Source organism: Eumetopias jubatus, unplaced genomic scaffold (genome assembly GCF_037043125.1).
Source record: "Eumetopias jubatus isolate StellerSeaLion01/CBP00866 unplaced genomic scaffold, mEumJub1_p1.0 scaffold_3, whole genome shotgun sequence".
NCBI classification, from domain to species: Eukaryota; Metazoa; Chordata; class Mammalia; order Carnivora; family Otariidae; genus Eumetopias; species Eumetopias jubatus.
This window is the reverse complement of record NW_028274809.1, coordinates 1,874,040-1,901,100: the sequence shown is the minus strand read 5'-3', so window position 1 is coordinate 1,901,100 and position 27,061 is coordinate 1,874,040. Positions and strand designations below refer to the sequence as shown.

The window sequence follows — 27,061 nt, the reverse complement described above, 5'->3', positions numbered from 1 at the left end:
TGCGGCTGCCGCGACCCCATCCTACACAGCTCGGGCAAGTGCGCACCCCTGGGCCGTGCACAGCAGGACACGATGTAGCACGCGCTGGGAGGTGGGGAGGGTCTTGCGCCCAGACTGCACCCCTGGTCTGCGTCTCCACGCCCCACCTGCTGTCCACTCCTTCCCTGCTCTGGACACACATCCTAACTCATGGCCCAGGAAGCTTCCAGTTCCTGCCAAGTAGCCTCAGAGATGCCCAGGAGGCCACAGCGTGGGGACGAGCGTGGTTCTGAGGCCAGGCCTGTCTGGACATCCCGATGGTCCAGTGTGTCCCCCGTGCCAAGGAACCCTGCTACCTCACCAGAGCAGAGGCTCCTGCCCCCGCTGGGCTACCCTGCCGAGCACAGTCCCGCACAATGCCTGAGACAAAGCTGCCAGCCCCTACCCTCACCCCCCAGTGCACTTCGGCCCCGCCAGCACCCTGGCCTCGTGGGCAGCATCTAGTGCAGGGCGCAGAGCCTGGCAGCCAGCCCAGAAGCAAGAGCTGCTGCAGGGTCACTTTATTTGGGAATTGCAGCCACACTAGTCTGCCCGGTGAATGTTCGATAAAGCCTCTCTGTCCCCACGGGCCTGAGTGCTGAGGAGCCGGCGGCCGGGACCCCGCTCCCCCAGCACAGGGGGGTTGGGCTGCGTGCCCTGGGAAGGAAAATGCAGCTTTTCCGGGGATTGCAGCTCCTTGGGGGCCCCCGGCCCCAGCAACGGCCTCCCCTGCAGAGCAGCGACTGTGGGCTCACTGAGCCCACCCTTCCTGGAGCCCTGGGATGGCGGGGTGGTCGAGCTCCTCCCAGGAAGAGGGAGGGAGGGAAGGCCTCCCTCCCTGGGTGGGCTGGGAGACAGCCTCGGGAGTTCATGGAACAGGTGGGTCGCTAGACACTCATTCCTGGTTGTACGTGGAAAAGGAGCTCTTTGGCCGGCCTGGCAGCTTTGTGGTCTCAGGCTTCTGGCTCGCCTTCTTGCCTAGATGCTTCTGGAAGTTCTGTGTGAACAGAGCTGATTCCATTTTCCCTGTGAGGGAAAGGACACAAGTGAGGTGGGCTTCCAGCACAGGCTGGGGGCAGGTGGGGAGAGGCCACCCGGCCCACAGCAGACCAGTGCTGGTCAGGGAGAGGCCCTCCCTGGCTCTTGGTCCCAGTTCATCCCTCTTGAGATACCCAGGAAGCCGCAGACTTGTGGACTGGCCCCCTGGCAGGCAGAGGGCAGCCAGCTCCTCGGCACCTCCTGTGGGCAGGCCGGTGTGGCGTTGTGTGCACACACGCATGGGAATGCACACCCTCTTCCCCTCCAGGGGACCAGCGGCCCTTTACCTGGAGACAAGCCCTCTGTCCAGAAATCGCACGTATCATCAAAGTGCTAGGTCTAGTTCAGGGTAGAGAACAGATTCCCTAGTGAATGTGGAAGGATTGGAACCAGGGGCCTGTGTCCTGCTGGAAACAACATAGGTGGCAAGTCCCCTGTCCGAGCTGTCAAAGCTGGGGGTGAGTCTAGGGCAGGTGACGGGGCATGGACGGGGCCCAGTGAAGGGCAACCTTGGTGAAGGGAAACGCTTCTCTCCCTCCCTCGCGTGGACTGAAGATGCAAACAGGACACTTCACCGTTTGTAGCAGAAGCCCGTTTCCGGGCCCGACCCGGGAAGGCAGAGAAGCGAGCCAGCCAGGAACCTCTCAGGAATCTCAAACTACACAGCACCGGCAGCAGGAACCCGACAGGCCGCCCCAAGCAAGAGTGAGCAGCAGGAGAAAACACCAGGACATGTCTGCTGTTGAAGCTCACAGCAATGAGCCCGCCCCTGCAGATGGCTCGGTGCGCTGGACAAGGCAAGGAACGTCACAGTCAGTAGCCATCGGTGGGCTCCAGAGCGGGGGGGGGGGGGGCCTGCAGGCCACATGGGGGCCAAGAAAGCTTTGCTGCAGGGGCTCTGCCCAGAAACTGCCTCCCCAGAGCAGGGGGTTCCACTGGTCCTCAGCAGGTATCAGGAGGACTCCCCCATCCAGGCAGAGTGAGATGCCCTTGGGAGAAGGAGTCACATATCCCCAGTGGTGGGAACTCAAATTAAAAATTACAGCATGCCAAAAAAGCCAGAGCCCGAGAATGTCAGGTTGTGGGGCAGTCGGTCTACAGAGTGTTGTGTGGTGTCAGAGAGACGGAAGCTCTCAGGTTAGAACAAGCCCATTGTTTAAAAGAAAACAGGAGACTGGGAAAAGCACCAACTGGAGCTCAGATGAGGACCCTCCCCACACAGGACATGGGGACCCCCACCAGAGGAGGCGGGGCCCCCCCCAAGAGGTGGGGACCACACAAGAGGTGGAGACCCCCCACAAAAAGCAAGGGCCCCCACAGGATGTGAGGACCTCCGTAGGAAGTGAGGGCCCCACAGGAGATGGGGACACCCCATAGGAAGCAGGGACTCCCCAATAGGAGGCAGGGACCCCCCACAGGAGTTGGGGACTCCCCAGAGGAGGCAGGGGCCCCCCAGAGGAGAGGGACCCCCTCATAAGAGGTGGGGACCCCACAGGTGGGTCCCCCTTAGGAAGTGAGCACCCCACAGGAGGCAGGGCCCCCCAGAGGAGGTGAGGACCCCACAGGAGGTGGGGACTTCCCCAGCAGGGGGCACCGCACAGGAGGCAGGGCCCCCCAGAGGAGGTGAGGACCCCACAGGAAGCAAGGATCTTCCAGAGGAGGTGGGCACCCCACAGGAGGCAGTTGGCAGGAGCTCCATGCCTTCGGCCGGGTGTGGGAGGGGGCCCAGTGAGTTGGGATTTCCGTAGAAAGGGAAGCACCCCCGCACCTCCTCCACAGGTTGGCAACCTGAACATAGCCCCTCCAAGCTACAGAAGACCATGCCAGTTTGAGTCCATCTGGAGAAAATTCTGGAAAAGGCAAGTCTGTGGGGAAGGGAGCAGATGAAGAGCTGCCAGGGCAGGGGGGGAGGTGGTGGAGAAGAGCACATAAGCTAACCAGTGCAGGGCCCTCGACGAGCCACACGGCAAGGATTGAACAGGCCCCCACCTCACAGCATCGACAAGAATGCCGAGAATGGACTAAGAAGCAAACTGTGGAAAGCCACGCTTACAAGCTTGGAGAAGACAGTGGGACAAGACCCGGGGACACAGCAAGCACTCTGGAGACAGAGCCACGAGCCACAAGGATGCTGTGGGCAACTGTGGCCACACCCACATTCCGTCCTGCACGAGACAAACCAGACACGGAAACGCAGGCCGTGGCACACGTTAGAGGCTCCTGCTGTCGAGGACAGAGCCATCCCTGCACAAACACGGGCAGCGATCACACACCCACAGAGGCGAATCCCAGACACGGGACTCCAAATGCCCGATAATAAATAGGATGGGGGGCGCCTCGGTGGCGCAGTCGGTTAGGTATTCCATCTCTTGACTTCGGCTCAGGTCGTGGTCTCAGGGTCATGAGACAGAGACCAAGCCCCGGGTTGGGCTCCGCACTCAGCGGGGAGTCTGCTTGGGATTCTCTCTTCCTCTCCCTCTGCCCCTGCCCCCGCTCGTGTGTGCACGCGCTCGCACTCTTGCTCTCTCAAATAAATCTTTATTATAAGGATAAATAATCATTAGTTACATATGAAAAAGTGCTCAATTTTCCTTGTCCTCAGGGAATGCAGAAAGAGACTTTCCAAAGCACCGTGCAGTATAAAATCTCACAATGGAAAACAGTCCCACGTGCCTTTTAGGAACACAGGAATGAAAAGCGAAACCATCTAACGGGGTAACAGTGGAGGGCTAGCTGCACTGCGTTCCAGTTCTTTAAAAACCCAGCATGAGGTGAGAGCAGCTCAGTGCGGACATCTGTGGACAGGTGTCCCACCCAAGTGGTGGCAGGTCTGGGACTCCTTTTATTATTTTGTGGATTTTTTAAAATATTCACGGTTGAACCAGGTCAGATGCAGGTTTTGTGGGCCTGTGAACCTTTTAAAGTGTGGGGAGGGGGGGTTCTTTAAAATAAAAGAACCCAAACCACAAACAGAACTAAGCCGGACACCCTGGCCCGTGGTCAGCCTGCAGCCGTGGCCCGGGGAAAGAGGAAACTCCCCAGGCTCCAAGGACGGGGGTGGGGAGAGTGCCACTCTGTGGCTGCGAAGGAACCTACAGTTCCTGGCCCTGTGTCTTCTGTGTCCTTCCTGGGACCCACCTGGCCACCCCACGGCCTGTCTCTCCAGAGGTCACAGAATGCTGGATTCTGGGTGGAACCCTGACAACCACGGGTTCCAGGCCCTGTGGGTCCCTCACCAACATTCCAAACTGACCATCCCTCTCCATCCTGAGCTCATCTCAGGCTGTTCCCCTCTCAGCACCCCGAATCGCCTCTGTTCCCAGCTTCCTGGGCATCTCCTCCCAAGGCTCCCTTGACCTTATCTGGCCACCCCTCAGGGCGCTGCCCGCTCTCCCAAGAGCCCAGGTATGGAGGGCCCGGGGAGGGGTCGTAGCCACCAGCCTGGTCCCTCCATCTCCCCAGCCCTGGTCCTCCCTTCATGCCCTGAGGACGGCGCTTCCCCTCAATAGCACCATCCTTGCCCGGCCTTGTTGGCTCCCCTGATCTAAGTGAAACCCATCAACCCCTCTACACGCCTCCTCCAGAGCGCATCCACCACAGATGCCGCTTGCCCAGTGCCCTGCGGGCTGGCTCCCCAACCTGAGCCTCCCTCACCCGCCCACCGCCTGGCCCTTTCTCCCCAGTGCCCTCCTGACCTGCTGTTTCTCCACCTGAGCCGGGCTCTGCTGTAGGCCAGCTCCCCTAGAGCCATGGGCACTTGCAAGCTCGCTGTGAAGCCACGCATCTGGTCAACCGGCGGCACCCCACATGTCTGCCGTCCTGCCCTCCACCTGCCCCACCTCACCTGCTCCCCGTGGTGGCATCCTAGCGCTGGGGAAGGGAGCAGGGCACCTCTTTCCCGGCCCGAGGACCCCAGGAGCCCAGGTGGGTGGCCGAGGGGAGCCCAGAGGGGCAGGAAGACGGCAGCGAGGTCAGGGGATGGGTGAGCAAGGTGGCTGTGCAGGCACACTCCCAAGCCAGAGGAAGGGTGGAGTGGCAGGGAGACAGGAGGTGGGTGAGCTAGTCTCGGACCACCCTCAGCAAACCGACCCCTGAATAGCTGCCTGGGTAAGCCCCCCGTTAAACTCAGCCCTCCACCTGCTCAGCACTACCCCTCTATACACACACACACGGAAACACACATGCACACGCGCACACACACACACACACCCTCCACGGTCCAGCGGAGCAGAAGGTCCCACACTCCTGGCTCCCCCTTCCCAGTTCTGTGGGCCATCCCCTCTTCCCACAACCACTCCCCACAGCAGGACCAGCCGCAGGACACCCTCAGCACACTCTCCATCACTGATGACGTCCACCCCAAGGGCTCTCCCACATCTTCCTTGAGCCACTGAGCGCATTCTCTGCAGCCTGTCTCCCACATGCTGGGCATTTCTATGCTGAGCTCTGCCCCTGCCCCAGCAGGCTCTCCCCTGAGCACCCATCCTGCCCACACCTTTGCCCAGCTGGTCTCCACTCCTGCCCTCACCGCCCTGATGCTCAGGGGAGAGCCCAGACAGACCTCTGTGCCAGGCCTGCCGAAGCCTTCCACGTCCAAGGTGTCTAGGCCCTCACAAGTCACCAGGCCCTGCGCTCCGTCCCGTCTGAGCACACATCCCCACCACTGTCTTCCCACACCCTCCCAGTCCCAGGGAGGCCAGATGCCCACGACAGGGAGGCCACAAAGCAGGGGCAGAGAGACAGGCGGTGGCTCGGTGAGGGGCCTGGCCTGGGCATGGTGGGACCCCCACTCTGCAGCAGGACCTAAGTGACCAGAACTGCCACATTCGCAGGGAGCCAAGGCGCTGAGCACACTATGGCCAGAGGAGAAGGGAGGTGAGTCCCCCCAGAGAAGCCAGGACACCTCATGCGCAGAGAGCAGAAGCAGGTAGAGGGGCTCAGCAACACAAAACTTTCCGAGGAGGGAGCTGCGCTCCGCAGCATCCCCCAGGACAGGTGACCAGGCAGGCACCCCCCTGGTCCACACTCAGGCAGTGCCGGGCCTCCACTCAGACCAGCTGCCCGTGTCGCTCGGGACCTGAGGGGTGGCTGGCTGCCGGCTGGGCTGCACCCTGCTCTGGCTGGAGTCTCTAGGGACCATCGCGGGAGGGAACGGAGGGCACGTGTGTCTGGCCAGGCCAGCCTCTCCACAGCCTTCCCCCCGCCGCCCGCCCCAGAACTTGGTACAGAGCAGGGGGGTGAGGTGCGCACCCCCTCCCGCCCCGATGCACAGCGCCCAGTTAAGGGCCAGGGTAGAGGCGCCTGGGTCAGTGTATTCTGAAGATACAAGCAGCTGGGTTCCTGATGAGCGGAATGTTCTGGGTGACAGGCCAGGGCAGGGAGACCGGGACATGGGGGCACTTCACACAGAAGGGGAAACGTACAAAGGCACCACGTGGACTGAATAGCCAGACCAATGCGTTAAAAGAGGTCTAGAGAAAAAGATTTAAGCTGGAATGATTAACTTTGGTGTACCAATCCGTAAAATGTAATGCCTGTATCCTTTTAAGAAATCGGTTGGAAGCATCCCGTGTAGACACAAGGCTGCCACGCGGCCACTGCCAGCTAACAGCGAGCCGCGGGTAAAGAAAGAGCCACAGATTCGGAACGGAAACAGGATCCTGCACAGGCATCCGCAGCGCCTGCCACCAACCCAGACAGCTGGGGCCAGGCGCAGCACAGCGGAGACCGGGAAGCCCCGGCCTGCAGGGAGGAGGAGCTGTGCCCCAGCAGGGGCTTGGGGGAGGCAGGGCCGCGGCCCCCCCCGCCCCCCCACCTCCCCCCCACCCCCGGCCGCAGGGGAGGCAGGGCTGTGCCCTTCCCCTGCCCCCTGCCCCCCTACAAGCACGCAGGAGGTGGGCCTGTGCCCTCCTGGTGGGGCCACCCCTCCGTGCCTAGCCTGCGTCCTCACACCAACAGAAGCTCTGCCAGTAAACATTCCTGTCCTGCTGCGGTCTGGCAAAGGGGGCCTTTCTCCCACGGGACAGCTCTCCCTTCTAGAACGCAGACTCCCCCAGGGTAGGGATCCAGCTACCTTGTCCTCCATGAAATTCAGGTGCCAGAAGCATGGTGGTCAGAGAATAATCGCTCAATGCACCTGTTGACCCAGAAGCTGGAGTGGACTCCACAGCAGCCTTCTGGGAACGGGGGGAGGAGCCACAGGAATGGGGGAGGGGACCCAGGTGGGGGCGGGGAGGGGGCTGGAGCAGGGGGGGCAGTGAGCAACGGGTACAGGGGGGACTTTGACGAGACACAAGTGGGTGCAGGAGCAAAACGGCCTGGCCTCTGGGGGCCGCAGGGACAGGGAGGTGGGCAGGCGCGGTGCGGGCAGGGCGGGGACAGGGAGGTGGGCAGGCGCGGTGCAGGCAGGAGGTTCTGGAGGTGGCCCGACTGGGCCAAACTCGGGAGGCAGAGCTGAGCAGACTTCCTACAGGGTTGGCGTGAGGAGAGATGGGGAGAGCAGCCAGCGGGGACTCCTCTGCTCAGGAAACCGTCAGACCGGACGGGGACAGCACAGCCTTCACCTCAAGCCACTGAAGATGCCACACGTCTCCCGATCACACTAAGTGATTAGGATAGTTAGAAAGTGTCAACAAACGTTTCTGAACCGGACAGGCCAAATCTACATACAAGCTGAATAAGCACAGACTAACAGCTAGTGCCTTTCCCAGAGAAACGGAGCGCGGGCCAGGCCGTCCCGCGGTGGGGACAGTGCACTGGAGGCTGCAGAGCCACAGCCCGGGGCGTCCTTGCACCTGCCGCGGGATTCAGTCACCACCAGTCCAGCTGGCTCTCAGATCTCTCACAGTAATTCTGGGCAACTGTAACGTTATAAGCAAAACAATAATGATTTTTTTTTTAAATCCGGGCGAACCTTGTATAATCTCAGTCTGGGGACTGCTTCCTAAATCTGCCAGCAAACCAGACCCTGAAACAGGACAGATGGATTTGACAACAGAGTGAAAAATTCCATGGAGCGAAGTTCAAACGGAGTGAAGGTCAGTCCCACGAGAGGGAGGGGCGGCAGGGAGGGTGGTAGGGTGTGGGGAGCGCTCCCCCGAGGCTGGAAGGGCAGGCATCTCCAAAAACAGACCCAAGGAAAAACCTCAATGCCATGTTCCCACATCCGAGCGTGGAGAGGACTTTCAGCTCGTACATGGATCCCCGGAAGACAGGAAGTGGACCTTACTGGCAGTGCCATTACCGACCAGGTGTCGCCAGTGCGGACACGCTCACAAGCAGGCTAAGACGACTGATGACGGGGACGCTCCTAAAATCTGAAAACGCAACCTCTGTGAATTCTGCCCAAAGGAAAACTAGGTGGAAGGTGTATGTGTGCAGCCCCCCTCCATGAGTGAAGCCTGAAACAGTAGATGCCCAGCAGCCAGGTGGTGGGCGGATGCCTCAGTTCCTTCAGGAAAATGGTAGGATGCACACAGTGCACCAGAAAGGCAGGTCAAAGTCACAAAATGAGCCACTGAATTAAAAACAAATGGAGGAACACGTGACAACACGTGTGTGCATATGCATGGGGGCACACGAAGATGCACTGTGTGTGCACCTGGGCAGATTAAAATCTAATACGTTCAGGTTATCTGTTCCTGAGCAGTAAGACTAGGAGGATTTTCGCAGTTTTCATTTTCTTGTGCTTTTTAACAATGGGCATAGATTGCAGGCATAATCAAAATAAAAATAATACTATTTTCACTTGGGGAAAATTACATTGCAAAAAAACATAGCATAGAAAGTCTCGTGGTTAAGTTTAGAATATACAGATCACGCTCCCACATCCTGTGTGGCGTGTGCTGTGCGGTGCGTGGTGCCCGTCTGTGGTGCGGCGTGTGGTGCTGGAGGGTGTGATGTACAGCGTGTGTGATGGATGTGGTGTGTGTAGACAGACACAGATGGGACTGGAAGAACACACACCAAAGTATCGGCACTGGTAAATTCTGAGTTTGGGGACAATTGCCATTTAATCTTTTCTTACTTTTGCGTGTGTACGTATATATCTCTAAACGTCATATAATTAACAAGTTCAAAATTAGGAGGTGCTCATTAGGAGCACTCCCTTTCCTAACAGCTGAGGTGGGAGCCGCCCACACGCCTCTGGGGGCTGACCCCAGCCCCAGCCCTTCCCCGGGAAGGCCCTCCACAGCCCCAGCCGGGGGCAGGACCGGCTGGTACAGAGCTGCAGAGCTACACACAGACTCATTTCTCCTTGTGCCCAGGTGCTCTCCTCACCCTTTTACCTGGGAGCCTCCCCAGCAAGCTTCCCACATAAGGAGCCCCATCTAGACAAGAGACCAGGAAATCAGGCAAAAACATGGCTGCAGATGGGGCTGCCTTGACCAGCAAAGAGCGGCCTAGCTGGGGTCCCTGCACAGGCTCAGGACCCCTCTTTTCCCAACCTCCTCCCCCACCTGCCCCACCCCACCCCCTCTCCCTGGCCATGCCCACCACCTTCTTGCTCAGGACTGGCACCCCAGTCTTCAATCCCCCCTGCCCCCTTCCTCCCACCCTCTCCATGAACGCACACCCACCACCCATGGCCACCATCACCACCACGCAGCGCTCCTGACTCAAGTCACCCCCACACCCCCCCCCGTCTCAATCACGGGGGATTTTCCTCTCCACCGTCACCGCCCCCCGCCCCCCGAGCCTGCCTGATGCGCACAGACACTCAGTAAATGCAGGTAAATGCACATGGAGGATATGGACACACCGCTCCCTTCTGGGGACCAGGAGGAAGGCAGATGGAGAGCCAGGGCTGGGAGCACCTGGGAAGCCCCAAAACGTTCCCCAGGGGTACAGGAGTGACCTTCCGGTAGTAATCTCTAGAGCGAGCTCTAGTCCTGACCCCCATCCTCTCAGCCTTCCCATCAACTGACAGATGCCAGGCACCGGAGCCAGGAAGCTCCGGGCTTTGTCTGGGTACAGGCCAGCGGAGCAAGGCAGGGAGGATTAAAAATACACCCAGTGGGACCACTTTATTGCGAGGTCAGGGGGGAGACATTGCCACGCACAGCCCTGCAGGTGCAGACGTCCTGCATGAGGCCAGCAGATTCCAAGGCCAGCAGCCCGGAGGCGCACCGAGGTGTGGCTGCCAGCAGGTGAGGATCATGGTGGTGCAGCCTGCCTCTGGGCGCCCCCCAGGCCTTGGGCATCCGGCTTTTCCGGCTATTGAGATTCTTCCGCCCTCCTGTGCAAGTCCTCCAGGTGGGGCCCTGGAGAAGGAACTGGCAGGGAGGAGGAAGGTGAGGGCCTGGGCTGTCCCTGAGGAGGCAGAGGCGCAGGGCCCCTGCAGGAGTGCAGATGGACCCCACGCCCCCTGTGGGCCCCGCCGGCTTGCTACTGTTTGATGGTGTCACCTGGAACACAGCACTCAGCTCTGCGAGCCCTGGGCTCCCGGCTCAGCCCTGTCCTGCCCTGCATGGTGTCATGCTTGCACACGTGTGGCATGCATGGCAATGACTCCATCTCTTCAAAGCGGGGGACTCCCAGCCTGGGGTCTCCAAGCCTAGGGAGCCTTGTCCAGACCCACGTGCGCCCCACAGAGCCCCACTTCAGAGAGGAGCACCGAGAAGACAGTGTCGGAGCTCAGACAGGAAGGGCTCCAGGGGCACAGGCCCAAGGGCAACGGTCAGCCCAGCCTTTCTGTCCCTCCACACCAAGGACAGCTCTGAGAAAGAGCGAAGCAACACCTGCCCCCCCCAACCTGGTCAAGTCCCAGGGGACAGCTGTGCACACAGCTTTGCTCACCATTAGCTACTCTCAGAGCAGTGGTGACCTGGTCCAAAGTCACCACCCACATGCTCGCAGCTCCTCCCCAGCTCATCCCAAAGGAGGGGGTGTGGGGAGGGTGGTCTGGGAGGAAGCTTCCAGAAGCAGTGCGAAGGCCAAGTGCCCCATGGTCCAGGGAAACCGGTGCCCACCAGGGCCCCCGCATGTGCTGGGGAGCCCCCCACTTGTCCCACAGAGCCCCGGGGATGGTGTCCAGGTTCTGTAGGGCCCAGACCATGCCCACCTCCAGGGAGCCATGGGCCCATAACACATAGAGAAGGAGCAGGTGGGCTCAGCACCCTCCCTGTCTGCACAACTAGCCCATCTGGGAATTCTGGAAAGTGGCGGGAACCAGAGAGGTTTCAGGGGATAACGGAGACCTCACGCAGCACCCTCACAGGCGGGGGCCTACGTCCTCAGACACGGTAGGCTGCGTAGCAGCCGGCCGGGCAGGCGGACTCACCGATGACTGACAGGGGGCCGCAGTCCTGCTTGTGGAAGTCGCCCCAGGCTCTGGTCTTGCAGTATTTGCTGCAGGTCAGGATCCTGTAGCAGCGGGTGCAGGGCACCAGGCGCACTCCCACGGAGCGGCCGCACTGGGAGCAGAACTTGAAGAAGGGAATACTGCACAGGAGCCATGTGTGCAGTCGGGCAGGGCCTGCCCTCTGTGCTCCCCCGTCCCCACCGGGAGGGGGGGTGGGTGCTGGTGCCAGGCCCACCATCCGCCACGCAGGGGTGGCCACCCACACGTGGACAGAAACCTGAAGTCCCTGTCCACGGATGTCTAGCACAGGGCAATTTTGAACAGGAAACACACTGTGGCCCAGAAGCCACCAGGGCCACGTAGGGGACAATGCCATGGCATCAGGAACCCTTCTTGCCACAATATGGGAGGAGCGGACCCCAGCAGGCACACCCTCGAGCCCTAGGGCCTGCCCTGCTCAGCACCCCCACCTCACCCACCAGGGTTTCCTGGGCAGGCACCTTCCAGAATGCCCACGGGGATGATCAGGTGCACATTTATGTAAAGGACTGTTCTGGAACAGCAGAGTGGGTGCAGAGCCATGATCCCAGGGAGGGGCCAGTGGTGGAGGGGCTGGGAGGGGCTGGGAGGGGCTGGGAGGGCCCAGGGCAGTACAGCCCATGACAGCAGAGACACCTTCAAGAAGGCGAGCCCGTGCCCAAACCCCACTGGGCCACTCCACAAGCACACCCGTGACCAACCCCATCTGCCACCCGCATCTTGGCCTACGGCCCGAGAGCAGGGCCAGGTTGCTCAGGGCTTGGGCACAGCAAGTCAGGCCAGGCCACGCTGCCCATCCCACGGCCACCGTCAGCCAACCACTTACCGCTCCTGCTCCTCCAAGTGCAGTGCTTTGGATAGGACAGCACTTTTCCGCTTCAGCGTCTGGTAGGGGGTCAGCTCCGCTACAGTGACAAAGAACCACGTTAGGCTCCGTGGGTCCCCCAGCCATGCCGTGATGCCCACGGGTATCGGGAGCCCCGAGCTGTTGCAGTGAGCCCATTCCCAGCACTGTGGGCAACCAGGTGGGACCCCAAGCCCTTTTACAGCCCGATGCCAAGTCTGAGGAGTCAGAACAGGCGTTGGGGTCGCTGGGGCATCCACAGCCTCTGGGGAGGGGGCTTCACCCCTTGACTTCCCTCTGCTCCTGCATCCTCGGCCAGCCCTCTGCAGCCTCCTGGCCACCTGTCTTTGCCATCGGCTGGCTCGGTGTACCCCTCCCTCCACATCGGTAAGAGGCCACCAGGCTTCTTTAGCCTTGATCAGCTCACGATGCTCTCCAGAGTGAAGACTCCTGGCTCTGCTCTCCAGCAGTTGGCAGCAGGACACAAGGGGGCTGGGGACCAAAGGCCAGTGAGGCCCCCCATTGACGGTCACAGGTTCCACTGCACCCCCCCACCTTCCTCTCCTCAAACAGCATGTCAGCCCCCCCCCAGGAAGGCCATCTAACCTCTAATTCGGCAGAAACTCCCCAAATACTTGCTGGCCCCAAGAACAGAGATGGCGGGAGCCCCTCTTTCCTCCCCATCCTCCCTGTGCCCACCAGAAGCCAGGGCTGCACTGCAGCTCATCCTGGGGGCTTGAGCGTGGGCCCAGGAAGCCAGCTCTGCGACACTGTGCCCTGAGCCAGAGCCGTTGTTTTAAGGACCACGTGGCCCCATGGCAAAGCTTCTGGGAGAGATGACGATCAAGCAGAACCAGAAGTGGGTCTAATGCGGCCACAGCATTGCGGTCACTTCTTTCGAAGGACACGAGGGAAAGGAGAGCATCTTTGTGTGTTAGGGTTGGGACTCTGACAACTCCGTTGATCTATCATCCGCATTCCATCCAGTGCACACGTGCAGTGCACAGTAACGGCTTGTGTACATTCACAGACGTGCAGCCATCGTCAACTTTACAGCATGCCCATCAGTCCAAATCCGAGCCCAGCCCGATAACCGCCATCCCCCCAGCCCTAGGCAACCAATGACCTACTTTCTGTCTCTACGGATTTGCCTATTCTGGACATTTCCTATGAATGGAATCGTAGAGTATGTGTGTGGTCTTTGGTACTAGATTCTTTAGCTTAAAACAATGTTTTTGAGGGCGCCTGGGTGGCTCAGTCATTAAGCAACTGCCTTCAGCTCAGGTCATGAGCCGGGAGTCCCGGGATCGAGTCCCACATCGGGCTCCCTGCTCAGCAGGAGTCTGCTTCTCCCTCTGACCCTCCCCCCTCCCATGCTCTCTCTCTCTCAAATAAATGAATAAAATCTTTAAAAAAAACAGTATTTTTGAGATTCATCCATGTCATAGCACGCACTGGTAGTCCATTCTTTTTTATGTATGAATAATATCCCATTGCGTGGATATGCCGTAATTTGCTTATCCATTCATCAGTTGGTAGGTATTTGAGTTGTTTCCATTCTTTGGCTTTTAGAAATAATGCTGCTATAAACATGTGACCACAAGTTCTCATTTCTCTCGAATACATACCTAGGAGTGGAATTGCTGGGTCATACCATAACCCTATGATGAACATTTAAGGAATGGCCAGATGGCTCTCGGGGAGGCTGCACCGTTTTACGTTCCCACCAGCGGTGTGGGAGGGTTCTTTCTCCACATCCTCGCCAACACTTGTTACTAACGTTTCAAACACTTGTTACTAACGTTTCGATAATAATAACCACCCTGGTGGGTATGGAGTGATAGCTCAGTGCAGTTTGGTGCGTACATCACTGGGAACTAATGATAGTGAGCATCTATTTTTTTTTTTATTTGTCAGAAAGTGCACAAGCAGGGGGAGTGGCAGACATAGGAGGAGCAGACTCCCCGCCAAGCAGGGAGCCCGATGCGGGGCTCGATCCCAGGACCCTGAGATCATGACCTGAGCTGAAGGCAGCCGCTTAGCTGACTGGCCACCCAGGCACCCCAGTGAGCATCTTTTCGTGCGCTCGTTCACCATTTGTAGATCTTTCTTCGGAGAAGTTTCTATTCATACTCTTTGTCCATTTTTAAATTCAGTTATTTGTCTTTTTTTTGGAACTGTTAAGATTTTTTAATTTATTCTACATACAAGTCCCTTGTGAGATATGATTTTCGATATATCTCCCATACAGCAAGTCTTTTCATTTTCTCAATAGTGTCCTTTGAAACACGGAAGTTTTTAATTTTGATGAAATCCAATTTATCCATTTTTTTCTTTCATCGCTTATGCTTTTGGTGTCATACCTAGGAATTTATTGCCAACTCTGAGGATATGAAGATGTGTCCCTATATCCTCTTCAAAGAGATTTATAGTTTAAGCTCTTGCATTTAGGTCTTCAATCCAAATTGAATTAAATTTTGTATGTGGTGTGAGGTAGGGTCAAACTTCATTCTATCGTGTCCGGATAACCACTTGTCCCAGGACCATCTGTTGAAAACCGTGCCCTTATCCTCATTTCCACATGTTGGCGTCCTTGCTGAAAATCAGCTGACTTACACATGTATTTGTTTCTGGGGTCTGCATTCTATTCCACTGGTCCGTATGTCTGTCTTCATGCCAGTGCCACAATCTTTTTATTCTCATTTTGCAGTAAGTCTCAATTTAGGAAGTATAAGCCTTTCCGGTTTGCTCTTTCAAGATTGCTACAGCTATTCTGGGACCTTTGTAATTCCATATGAATGTTAAAATTAGCTTCTCAATTTTACAAAGGCAGTGGGATTCTGATAAGGAGATGTCTTCCCATTTACTGAGGCCTCCTTTAACTTCAACGTATTGTAGTTCTCAGAGTGTAAGTTTCACATGGCTTTTGTTAAATGTATTCATAAGTATTCTATTTTTGTTAATGCTGTTGTAAATAAAACTTTTTAAAATGTCATTTTGCTTGCTGCAATTGTATAGACACAATGTTGGTTTTTGCATATTGATCTATCCTGCAACCTTACTGGATGCATTCATTAGTTAAAACAGTGTAATCATTTTATATTTTGTATTTTAATATTTAAATGTTTAGTTTAATATTAGTTTCAGTTTAAAGAGTGGATTCCCTGGATTTTCAATCTGTAAAATTTCTGCAAAGAGAGACAGTTTAAATTTTCCCTTTCCAATCTGAATTTCTTTTTCTTGCCTAGTTATGCTGGCTAACAGCTCCAGCACAACATCAAACAGAAATAGTGAGAGGACACATTCCTGTCTTCCTTCTGATCATAGGGGTCTTCCACCGTGGGGTCTGATGTACGCTCTGGGTCTTTTTATAGGTGTCCGCAACCAGGTTAAGCAAGTGCCCCTCTATTCCTTGTTTGTTGTATGTTCTTTATCATGAAAGGGTGTTGGATTTTGTGAAATGCTTTTTCTACATCCATTGAAATGATCATGTGGTTTTTCTTCTTCAGTCTAAAAATGTGGTGTATCACATTGATTTTGCTCTTGTTAAACCATTTTTGCATTCCAAGGTCCGGCTGTAAGCTACCAGGTGCAGAGGTGGGAGAGCCAGGTGCAGAGGTGAGGCAGCCAGGTGCAGAGGTGAGGCAGCCAGGGCTAGAGGTGAGGCAGCCAGGGCTCAGAGGTGAGGCAGCCAGGTGCAGAGGTGAGGCAGCCAGGGCTCAGAGGTGAGGCAGCCAGATCACAGAGGCCTGGCAGCCAGGGCAGAGCTAGGTAGGAGCAGCGACCCCTACCCAGACAGAGAGCCTCTCCTACGCAACCGCAGCCAGAGCATTGACCTGTGTTACTCCTGACGGGTCACGACCCCAGCCCCCTTGGGGATGTGGGTGCAAAGGCCACCGTCCCAGGTATGACCCTATACTTTCTGGGGATACCCCGTCATGCGGAGGAGACACGGACGGCTGACCAGGGCGCTAAGGGGCTGGTCCTGCACAGCGTCCTGCTCTCCAGGGAAGCGTGCTCGGCTCTCAGCTGATGGCTTTTCTCCCGGAGTCCAATTCTTGTCAGAAACCGAATCGTCATTACTACATCTAAGAAGCAAACTCCCTGCATGTGCTTGGGTTTTCCAGATCCTTCTCAGGATCCATAAGCTTGTTTCCCAAGTCAAATGACCCTGCAGTCCTTCCCGCCAGGCTCTCACCGAAACTCAGCTCCCTCAGGCTGGCTCTGCCACGTGTTGCCCCTCGGCCAGCCTGTGTAGGGCCCTCAGGACCCAGGGCTGTGCCTCCCAAACCAGGCAACACCAGGGGGGACACGGTCACCATTTCAGCCCCCAGGATGTGGCTCTCCTAGCAGAGGGCAGAAGAGGTCCCTCTTCCTCCTGCTCCAGAGATGACCAGTCCACCTCGGAAACCTGTGGCCCCAGGCCATGTGTGTCCCAAAGTCACACTCACCTGCTGGTCTTCCACGGAGAGGCAGACCTGCCCCCATGACCCCTGGCCACAAGAGAGCAAAGCAGAATCCTGGGGCCGCAAAGCCCCTGCTGCTTCCCCCAGGAGGGCTGCATGGTAGCCTTAAACAGCTCAGCCGGAACCTCGCCCTGCCTCAGGTGTCGTGCCCTCTGCCGGGGGCAGCCGGACAGGCTGTGCCGGTGTCCCCTGCCACTGGGCAAACACAGTGTTCCTGGATATAGTCCCATAGTAAGGCCTGAAGACTCCCCTGGGGCCCTTCTTCTCTCCCCAGGCGCATCTCCCCATCTCTCTCAGTGTCTCCTGCAGGAGCTCCTTGGAGGGCAGGACACAGGGGCAAGCCAGGCAGGGGCAAAAAAGTGCGCTCTCATCCCACCCCGCCCCTCCCCCACAGCCTCTGGAACCAGTCCCAGACCCGGAGGCTCCTCCAGGAGGCGGGAATCCCACTCTGCAATTGGGAAGAGCAGCAGCTTCCCGGGTGGGGATGGTGCTGGTCCGTCCTGCCAGGCCACTGACACCCACCTTTCTTGCTCAGGTTCAGCAGCTTCGGATCCCACTGGCTCTCCTTGGCGGAGACTGCGCGGCGCAACTGGAAGCCCATGTACTCCAGGAGCCTCTTGCGGGCCAGAAATACCTCCCGCTCGGCTGGCGTCAGCATGTGGCAGGGGCAGTGGGCAATCTTCCGGTCCTGCAGCACAGCACCCCGTCACCACCAGGGCCTGCAAGGCCCCAGCACCCCGCCTGGCCGGCCAGCATGGGAAGCACACAGGCAGAGAGCCCACCCCCCGTGGTGAGGACAGCACAGAACAGCACTCCGAAAGCTGGCGACAGCGGCCCTGCCAGCAGGGTGCCGACCAGGGCGGGCTTCGGTCAGAGGCGGGAAGGGCCTGTGGCCCGGCCTTGCCCAAGACACACTCAGGGCCCCAGGTCCTCAACCCCCATCACCAGTGGGACACTCAGAGCCATACCTGGTAGAATTTGAAATACCCATAGTCGACAGCCGTGCCCACAGCCATCCTGTCGCCCTGCGTGAGCGTCACAGGGCTCAGGATGTCAGCCCCACAATCAATTAGCCGGTCAATCTGTGGAGAACAGAGCCTGGGTCACATGTGCGTGGACGCCCCAGCCACCAGAAGGCAGGACTCGGAACCAGGGTGCCCAACTCTGTGGCCCATGTCACCTGCAGCCTCCCAGTCGCTGGACGGCAGGGGGGCAGCCCGAGGACCCGGCCCCCAGCAGGAGAGTAGGTGCTGCCAGCAAGGGCTATCGTCACCCTTATTACCCAGGGAAGCTACCCTCTGAGCTGCGTGGAGAGTCAGCAGACAGACAGGATAGACGTGCTGAGCCCGCGGAGGAGAAGTTAGGGCAGAGCCCAAGGGAGGTGCAGGCTGGGCCACTGCTCAGGAGCCCCCTGCTCCCCACCGCCCCAGGGAGCTGCTGTGGGTCTGTAACTTGAAGCTGGTTATGGTCCCAGTCCCCAGACCAAAAGTGATAGAAGGGCAACCACCAAGCCCGTCCTGACCCCCTCCCACCACATCCGGGGCGCTCGGTGACTGTGGGTGCCTGCGCGCGCACGTGTGGACGGAGCCACATTCAATGGTGCGCATGAGCAACTTCTGGCTTCTTACCACCGATCTCATTCACAGCAAATCGCACCCAACAGAGGTGCCCACCTCCACCCTGAAAGGGAGGGGATGGGTTCCATAAAGAGGCTCCAGGGTCTTAGAGCTTTAGCTTGGAAGCTTAACCCAACCACGAAACACGGGGCTCAGTGCGGCCCCGTCCGAGGAGATGAAAACCAGGCTGTCATCCCCGCCACTGCCCATACTGCATACGGTCTACTTCCCAGCCAAGTGCAAGCGGGTGGTCACTCGGGGGGCACACTGCAGTCCCCAAACAGCCAGCAGAGCCCAGTGCCAGTGGGCAGGAGGCCCCGAGCCTGTCCCCAAATGTGCTGACCCCGTGTGCAGCCACAACCGGAGGTGCTAAACGCCTCTGTTGCTCAAGAGCTCTGAGCACCCCACATCCCACGAGGGCGGTGCATTTAGCTGTGGACGCTGGGACTGGGGAAGCACAGAGAGGAAGTCAGCTCTTGCACGGTCTCTGTCATCATCTGGGCCATTCACACCTCACAGACTCAACCACCGTCCCAAAAGCAAGAAGCTGGCTGGAAGGACCGACTCCAGGCTCGTGTCTGGGCAGGAGGGGCTGAAGGATTCAGTCGGAACGTGGGTCAAGCTGGAGAGTGGGGAGGGCCTGCCGATGGCCAGAGGGCAAGGGTCAGGGGAGGGCCGGGTGTTGCACCCCCCATCAAACATCCGATAAATGCGGACATCCTTGGTTTGGCAGCATGATGGAGATCCCCAGCTGGGGCCGGCATGGTGCTGGTCGGCTGGCAGAGGGGAGCGCCAGGGAGGCCAGAAGGTGGGGAAGTGGTGAGCTAAGGTATTAATAACCAGTGCACCTAGGTGAGGGAATATGGAGTCACTGTGCCGTTCCAACTTTTATGCATTTGTTGTAATAAAATTAGTAAATGAGTAAGTTGTAAGTAGTTAAATCATTGAAAAATCACTGGTTGGCTGATGTGGGGTCAGGGGCAGGAACCCACAGGTGTGTGAGGGTCCCCTGGATGCCCCAGAAAGCAAGGCAGGCATCAGAGGCTGAGGGAACCAGGGGAAGTCTCCCAAGGTCAAAGACAAGACGATTTCAGGGTCGAAAAAAAGAGAGTCCTTCCACTTGCCAAATAATTATGGAGGCAGATGGCAAGGCTGGGGCAGAGCAGACCTGCCCACCCCCAGATCCAGAACGCAGCACTGAGAGGCCCCGAAAACACACATGCAGGCACTTCCAGGTGCTTAGAGGACAGGAGATCAGGATCAAGGTAGGATCCTTAAAATGGGATCCGGAAACAGGATCGCAAGAAAAGGGGCCTTACTTTTTCCATAAGGTTGAACTTTTGTCAAGTGTGACAGCCTCCAGAAAAACCAGGTTCTCGGCACCCCCCTCCAGTGCTTCTAGCTCTCGGGGAACCACACTGCAGCCCTCGATGGAACCAGGGCAGCGGGGAGCGCACACAGAGCTGCCCCACGTGGGTGTGGGAAGGGGCGAGGCCACAGCACAGGGAGGGCCTGCCCATGCGGCGCTGCTGTAGCAGACCCAGGGCCCTGGCACAGGAGTGAGGAGGGGGCAGACGCACAGGGGGACGTGTCTGGGTGCCTGGCGGCGCCAGAGCAGCTGGGAAGACAGACAGGGACTCTGAGGGAACAGCTCAGCATCCAGAACCTACAAAGCACAGAGTGCCTCCCGATCACACCTGAGCCCACCTGGGAAAAACAGCAATGCTACCAGCAAGCCACGTCCACAGCCAGGATATGGCACCCAGGACCCCCGCCCAGGGCATGGCACCCCCTGCAGGCCCCCACCCAGGACAGCCCCAGTGCTGTTCCAGCAGGTCCTTCACCAGGACCCCTGGCCAACGCCCACTCTACTGAGAGAATCTACAGTCCTGCTGCCCAACCAAAGTGATGGCTTATGTCTTCCTTGAGACAAACCAGAGGACTTTTGTCTGGCCTGTTGAGTGGATTTGCACTTCACACGTTTAGGCCTACATAACATAAAAAGCAAAAATTTTGTATTCTTTCTTAAGTATTTGAACATTACAGAGCAAGATCACTTGAAACGCTACCTGCAAGGAATGAAGGGCAGACCAAGGGTTCCAACACCCCCACCCAGACCCTACACGCTAGGGCCCGCTGCCCTGCACACCCGCCACCCCCCCCAGCCTCACCCCTCACCAGGGCCAGCTTGCTGTCCATGCTCCTCTGGTGCTCACAGGTGAGATCACAGGCAACACACAAGGCGCTGCCCAAGCCTTTGGTCAGTGGCAGGTTGGGGTCAGCTCCGTGGGACAGAAGCTCCTTCACAATCTGGACACAGAGAAGCTGGTCAGCACCCCCAGCTCCTCTCTCCTCGCATGTGGAGGAGTGCCCAGAGTAAGGTTTCTGCTGTACTGAGTGGCAGCCACACCTGGCTACTTGCCATGCATCCCACCCACAGGTACCACTGCTGCCCCAGCTCAGGGGAAGAGGCTGGGGCAGGGAGAGGGCATATGGTGGCTCCCCCCAGGGAGGGCTGCGACACCCACGCCGGCAGCCCAGATCTGATACTTTCTCTGCACGCTGTCTAGCTGCTCCAAAGTGCTCCTAGCTCAGGTCTTGTTTTCCAGCCCAGGGGCCAGCACAGGGCCTGGTGTGTGTCCCATCAGCTCCTCCTCCCTGGAACCACTCTGCCTTTGCCCCTAGGCACCTGAGTCACTGTGATCACCTGACCAGAGGAAGAATGGGGCACATCTCACTTGCTCCCTGCTGGATCCCCAGCCACCAGGAAGCCAGGCGTGACAGCAGCTTGGATGGGCAGGAGACACACTAGTGTGTGGCTCTCTCAGGAGCATCCGACCCCCAGAAGGCAGCTCTCTACCCTGCCCGCCCCACCAACAAAACCAGGCACAGAGCAGGTGCCCCCCATAACTTGCTCAGCGAACAACTCAACGTGCACGTCAAGGGAGGGAGAGAAGAACCAGAGAAGCCCCCACAACCCTCACCAACACTGCCTTCCTGTCCTTCAGGCCTCTGCTGATACGTCACCTCAGCACGGACCACAGAAGCCCCCCCGGTCACCAGCTATAACAGCTCACCCGCCACCATTCTCTGCTCCGTATCCAGTTGTCACTGTCTTCACAGCACTTACCACCACCTGAAATCCTGTGGCACACTGGGTTACGGTCCATCTCCCACACTAGAACGTAAGATCCTTGAGAGCAAGGGCCTTATTTTATTCGACACCTGATGCCTAGAAGGGTGCTTACCGGGCACATAGCAGATGCTCAAAAAACAACAGTTAAATGAAAGGACGAATGGGTGTACGTATTACAGGTCGACGTAAGAAAGAAGTAAAGTGGAAAGGATGATGGATGATGGATGGATGGAAGGATGGAGGGTGGACGGACAGACGGATGGATGATGAAAGGGTGGACGGACAGATGGACTGACGGAAGGGCAGACAGGATGGATGGAAGAGAAGGAGGAAAGAAGGACGGATAGACGGATGACGAAAGGATGGACGGACATGAACAGACAGAAGGAAAGACAGAAAGAGAAAAACAGAACAAAGGAAGGACGGAGGACGGCGGGACGGACGGACGGGCGGGAGCATGGACAGATGGACGGGCGGGATGTGCGGGTTGTATGGACAGATCGGACGGCTGGACGGATGGATGACGGGGGCTGGGTGGGTGTGGGTGGGTGGGCGGCTGTGTGGGTGGCTGGAGAGATGGATTACTGGAAGGATGGACTAGATGGACGCGCGTCTGGACGGATGGGAGGAAGGATGGACCGACGGGTGGGTGTGGGCAGGCGGGTGGATAAACGGACAGACGTGTGGGCAAGCGAACGAATGTACAGGTAGATGAACGGATGGTGAACATCTATCCTTGGCAACGGCAGGAAATGGGGATTGGCCCAGATTCCTCTCCTTTTCCTTACCGAGGGCTCAATGCCGGGGATAAGCAGGGGTTGTGATCCACCTGCCCTGAGGGAGCATCCTCCCAGCTGAACCCTCACCTTCCCTGCTCACTTTCCTTTCTGTACCCTTCTCTCTCTGAGCAGTTCCATGCACTGGGGAGGGGATCCACCATGTCCTTACACCACGCTATCTTCACGCTACCGCCAACAACAGCAAATCCGAAAGACTGACTAGGGAGGGGGGGACGTCGAGGCAGAAACACTGCAGCTACACCATCAACGGGTGTAGAACATGCTCACCAGATCATTCCCACTGGCGATGGACAGCGAGAGTGGGGAGTGGCCACTCCACAGCATGTTGGGGTTCGCATTGTGGGAGAGGAGGAGCCGGACTATGTCCCTGGCACACTGGGTGGGGAGAAAGGCAGGACCACAGGTTAAAGAGATGCCCTGACTCCCAGGAGCACCTGACGCGGATCGTTAACTCAAATGCCATAAAATCAAGCTGGTCACTTAATTGCTCCTTCCTCCACACCAGCACCTTGCCTGGCACACAAAGACCGTTCTAAATTTTGGACGGTTGCATGGATAGGTGCGTGGACGGCTGGGTGGATCCTCAAACTGGGAAGATGTTTTCTAAACATACATCATTTCCAACACAAAACGGGAAGGACACACGATGCACAAACTGCTTTACAGTTTGTTTCCAAAGGAAAAGGGAGAGTCAGGCCCACGTGACTATGGTAGCCAGGCTGGCACATGGCAGCTGTGGCCCCAGGGCTCAGGGATCGTGGAGGACACCAAGGCACAGGAGAAGCCCGGCCTCAGCAAAAGGGGGGCATTCCATGCAGGAAGGGCTCATCCTTGCCCTTCTCCCCGGGGACCCCTCCGCTTTCCCCTCTCTCCTTCCTCTTTTCCCAGAGGTGCTGAAAGCCCTTGTAGCTTTGATTACCCCGCCCCAAGGACTCTTCCAGGCTCCAGCTCCCCCTGCAGGTGTGCAGACCCAGCGGGCTGGTTGGGCTGCCTCCAAGCCCCCTGCCCTTCCCCCACCCCGGCCAGGCCAAGGAGGTGCCAGCCCAAGCCTGCTGAGGGGATTCTGGAAAAGCCTCCCCTCCTCTGCTCTCTGCTGAAACACGGATAGCTCAGGGTGGTGGCCTGAACCCAAGGAGGCTTTTACCAGCGATGCTGTGAAGCAGGGAGGCATGTGGGTGCCTCCCACCTGCCCCACCTAGCACTGTCCTGCACCCACCCTCATGCAGATCCTCATACTGTCAGGGCAGCCCGATCACCACCCTGTGCAGGGGCAAACGACCCACCCATGCCACTGACCCAAGAGACCGGCTATGATTTCCGTTTTATGGGTGGGTAAACTGAGGCCCAGTTTACTATGTGCTCTGAGGTTTGTCGACCCAGGCTGCGCTGGCCTACAGCATAAAGCCAAGGTTTGGTTCCCTCCACAGCCACTCGGCCTCCTCTGACAGGTTCCTGCACCCGCCTTGCTGACAATTAATCCCCAAGGCAACAGGAGGCCTGACCTCAGACAGAGAGTCACAGTCCAGGGCTCCACAAAACAGGACCACCCCGGGGGTCCCGAGTCCAGATGGTGACTGACAGGGCTGCTGGCTCACTGCCCTGCCCCCAACACGCGCACACACAGAGCATGTGCACAAATGTATGCACACACGTGTACTGACCTACAAGGACAAGCTCACACGCAGACATGCGTGCACACACACGGACACACTCGTGCGCACACACCCAAGGCACTCGCACACGTGTTCATATGCACGCGCACACACACTCCCTGCCCCGCTCACCTTGTAGTTGTCCTCACGCTCACAGGCCACGTGCAGAGCCGTCCTGCCCCCCTCGTCTGGCACAGACGTGGGCTTGCTGTAGTAGATGCTGGCAGGGCCTGCTTCGTGGTTGAGCTTCAGGCTTGAAGGCAACAGGTCTAGCTGTGGACAGACAGAGAGAGCAGGTACTAGCCCCCAACCTCTCCCCCAAGTGCCAGGCTGGGCCCCTGCAGGTACGAGCTCCCACAGAGAAACGTTCCCACAGAGGAGCACCAGCAAGCGGCCCCCTCCCCAGACGGCGGGTCTGAGCGCCCTCCTGCAAAACCCTCTCGCAGGCCCAGTGCAGCCACCACCTGCCCCAGCGGGGGTCAGAGCTGGGCCCCCACCCATCTGGACCGAGCACGCAGGGAGCCGCGCCCACGCGGACAGATGCAGGCTGGCTTGGGGCCCAGAGAGCAGTAACCAACCTCGTCAGGGACCGTGGAGTGAAAGAGAGTTCTGAACTGAGCCAAGAGCACCGTGCAAGGAGAGGCCTCGGCACCCCGCCCCCGCGGGGCAGGACACGCACCTTGCCCAGCTTGTACACGTCGTCCTGGTCGGCGGCCCTGGCGTCCACGTCCGTGGCGGCGTGGAGCAGAAGCTCCGTTATCTTCACGCCCTCCTCCCCGGGAAGGGCGGCTGCAACATGCAGGGGGGTGAGGGCCCCCAGCTGCAGAGGCGACAGAGGTAGGGGTGAGGGCTGGCTCCCAGGTGGGCGGCACCCCCAAGGCCCACCCCTCTCAGAAACCCCCCAGCACTGCGTTCCCCCCGGTCTCGCTGTGACACGAGGGACCACGGGGCCTGCCCACACTGGACCACAGACGCGTGCACTTCAGCTCCTAAGGTGTTTCCATGCGCCTGGCCTACGGACAGCGAGCGGCCCTGCCTTCGTTATGACCACCTGTCCCTTCCTTCCTCCGAGAAAAGCCCCTGCCCTTCCTGCCGGACCCTCGTTCGGATGCCACAGCGTGGATGGCCACGCGGCTCCCGACTCCAAGCCCTGTCGGGACCTGTCCCTTCTCCCCCCGGGCCATCCGGGAGAGACTGGCAGGAGGACCATCTCCAGCTCTGGGCGCTGCTGGGTCTGTGCCGGCCCGACGGAGCTGTGACAGCCCGGCCAGCAGCCTGCGGCAGGCCCGGGGTCCAAGCGGAGAGCGGCCGGCTGCCGCAAACCCGAACCCCCAAACCAGGCTCTCAGGGTAACAGCAGGTGCCCGTGGAGGGCGGTCGGGAGGACGTCAGCCCCCGGCGCACGGGCGTTCCCCGGGCCTTGCTCATCCGCCGAACGTCAGACTAGAGCCAAACCGCGCCCGCAGACAGGACCGCGAGCGCGAGCGACAGACGCCTGATCGGGAAGGAGAGAACGGGTGAGCGCGCGAAGGATCTGCGCCGAGCTTACGAGCTGCCACCTTAGCTCCGACGCGGAGTCCCACCCGCAAGCCTAGAAGGGCATCACGGAATTACCCCGGGTCCCCCGCGGACATTCTACTCTCCCGCACTCACGTTACGTCCACGCAGAGAACGGGTGCACGGCCTGGCCGACGAGCTGGTCACGGGAGACCCACAGGCCGCTGAGCGAGGACAGGAGCGGCCCCTGACGCCGGACACACCCGCCAGCCTCGGCCACGCCCGCCGCACGCGCACACCCCTCCCCCCGCCGCACGCGGACGCCCTGCCCCCAACGCGGACGCGTACACGCCCCTCCCCCCGCCGCACGCGCACGCCTACCCCCCACGCCGCACACGGACGTGTACACGCCCCTCCCCCGCCGCACGCGCACGCCCTACCCCCCCACGCCGCACGCGGACGCGTACACGCCCCTCCCCCCGCCGCACGCGCACGCCCTACCCCCCACGCCGCACACGGACGTGTACACGCCCCTCCCCCCGCCGCACGCGCACGCCCTACCCCCCCACGCCGCATGCGCACGTGCACACCCCCCCCGCGCCGCATGCGCACGTGTACACGCCCCTCCCCCCGCCGCACGCGGACGCCCTACCCCCCCACGCCGCACGCGGACGCGTACACGCCCCTCCCCCCGCCGCACGCGCACGCCCTACCCCCCACGCCGCACGCGGACGTGTACACGCCCCTCCCCCCGCCGCACGCGCACGCCCTACCCCCCACGCCGCACGCGGACGTGTACACGCCCCTCCCCCCGCCGCACGCGGACGCCCTACCCCCCCACGCCGCACGCGGACGTGTACACGCCCCTCCCCCCGCCGCACGCGCACGCCCTACCCCCCCGCGCCGCATGCGCACGTGTACACGCCCCTCCCCCCGCCGCACGCGGACGCGTACACGCCCCTCCCCCCGCCGCACGCGCACGCCCTACCCCCCCCACGCCGCACGCGGACGTGTACACGCCCCTCCCCCGCCGCACGCGCACGCCCTACCCCCCACGCCGCACGCGCACGTGCACACGCCCCTCCCCCGGCCGCACGCGCACGTGCACACGCCCCTCCCCCGGCCGCACGCGCACGCCCCCCCACACACACACACACAGCAAAGAACCCGCGTTCACATCGCCAGAGTAGAAACACTGCGAGGACTTCTCCAAACCAAGCGCTCTGACTTCTCGCCACTGACGAGCCCCCGGTCAGCCCACCCCTCCCGCCTCTCCGGACCCCTCCCCACCCCCGCGGGGGGGTCCTACCTCAGGGGGGAGCTGGATGTCCGTCCTGGCCCTGTTCTCCAGCAGCAGCTTCACCCCGGCCACATCCCCGGCCTTCACGGCCAAGAACAGGGCCTGCATGGGCACGCGGCACAGGTTGGGGTCCGCACCTCGGTGCAGCAGGAGCCTGATGGTCAGCCACCTGCTTCTGCGTCTGCAAGGATCGGTATGACAGAGTCACGGGCCGGAGGCCAGGCACAGGACAGCACCCCAGGTCAGCACCGGCGCTCCCTGGGAGAGGCGGCTCGGGAGCCCCAGCATTCACAGCCCCTCAGCATTCGTTCCGAGACCTCCCGGCCCTGCCCTGCGCCAGGGCAGCTCCCCAT

General features: G+C 59.5%; 1 protein-coding gene across 1 annotated transcript; it reads right to left on the bottom strand.

The window, feature by feature from the left end:
- Positions 1–10,100: 10,100 nt before the first annotated feature.
- Positions 10,101–27,061, bottom strand: LOC114210799 (ankyrin repeat and MYND domain-containing protein 1). Its single transcript, XM_088021944.1, has 12 exons — positions 26,958–27,061; positions 26,718–26,889; positions 25,073–25,354; positions 24,592–24,732; positions 24,045–24,185; positions 22,528–22,635; positions 20,503–20,673; positions 17,677–17,790; positions 17,231–17,396; positions 12,225–12,303; positions 11,339–11,499; positions 10,101–10,331 (listed from the first exon to the last, which is right to left on the bottom strand). The coding sequence occupies exons 1-12, from the start codon at positions 27,059–27,061 to the stop codon at positions 10,273–10,275; spliced, it is 1,698 nt and encodes a 565-aa protein (XP_087878070.1). The 3' UTR covers positions 10,101–10,272.

Excerpts from the sequence above, each read along its gene's own strand:
- LOC114210799 (XM_088021944.1), bottom strand. The coding sequence starts at position 27,061 with ATGGGGAGCTGCCCTGGCGCAGGGCAGGGCCGGGAGGTCTCGGAACGA. Across the intron at positions 22,636-24,044 it reads AGCGTGAGGACAACTACAAG|TGTGCCAGGGACATAGTCCG; the intron begins GTGAGCGGGGCA and ends CTCCCCACCCAG. Across the intron at positions 11,500-12,224 it reads CACTTGGAGGAGCAGGAGCG|TATTCCCTTCTTCAAGTTCT; the intron begins GTAAGTGGTTGG and ends GCTCCTGTGCAG.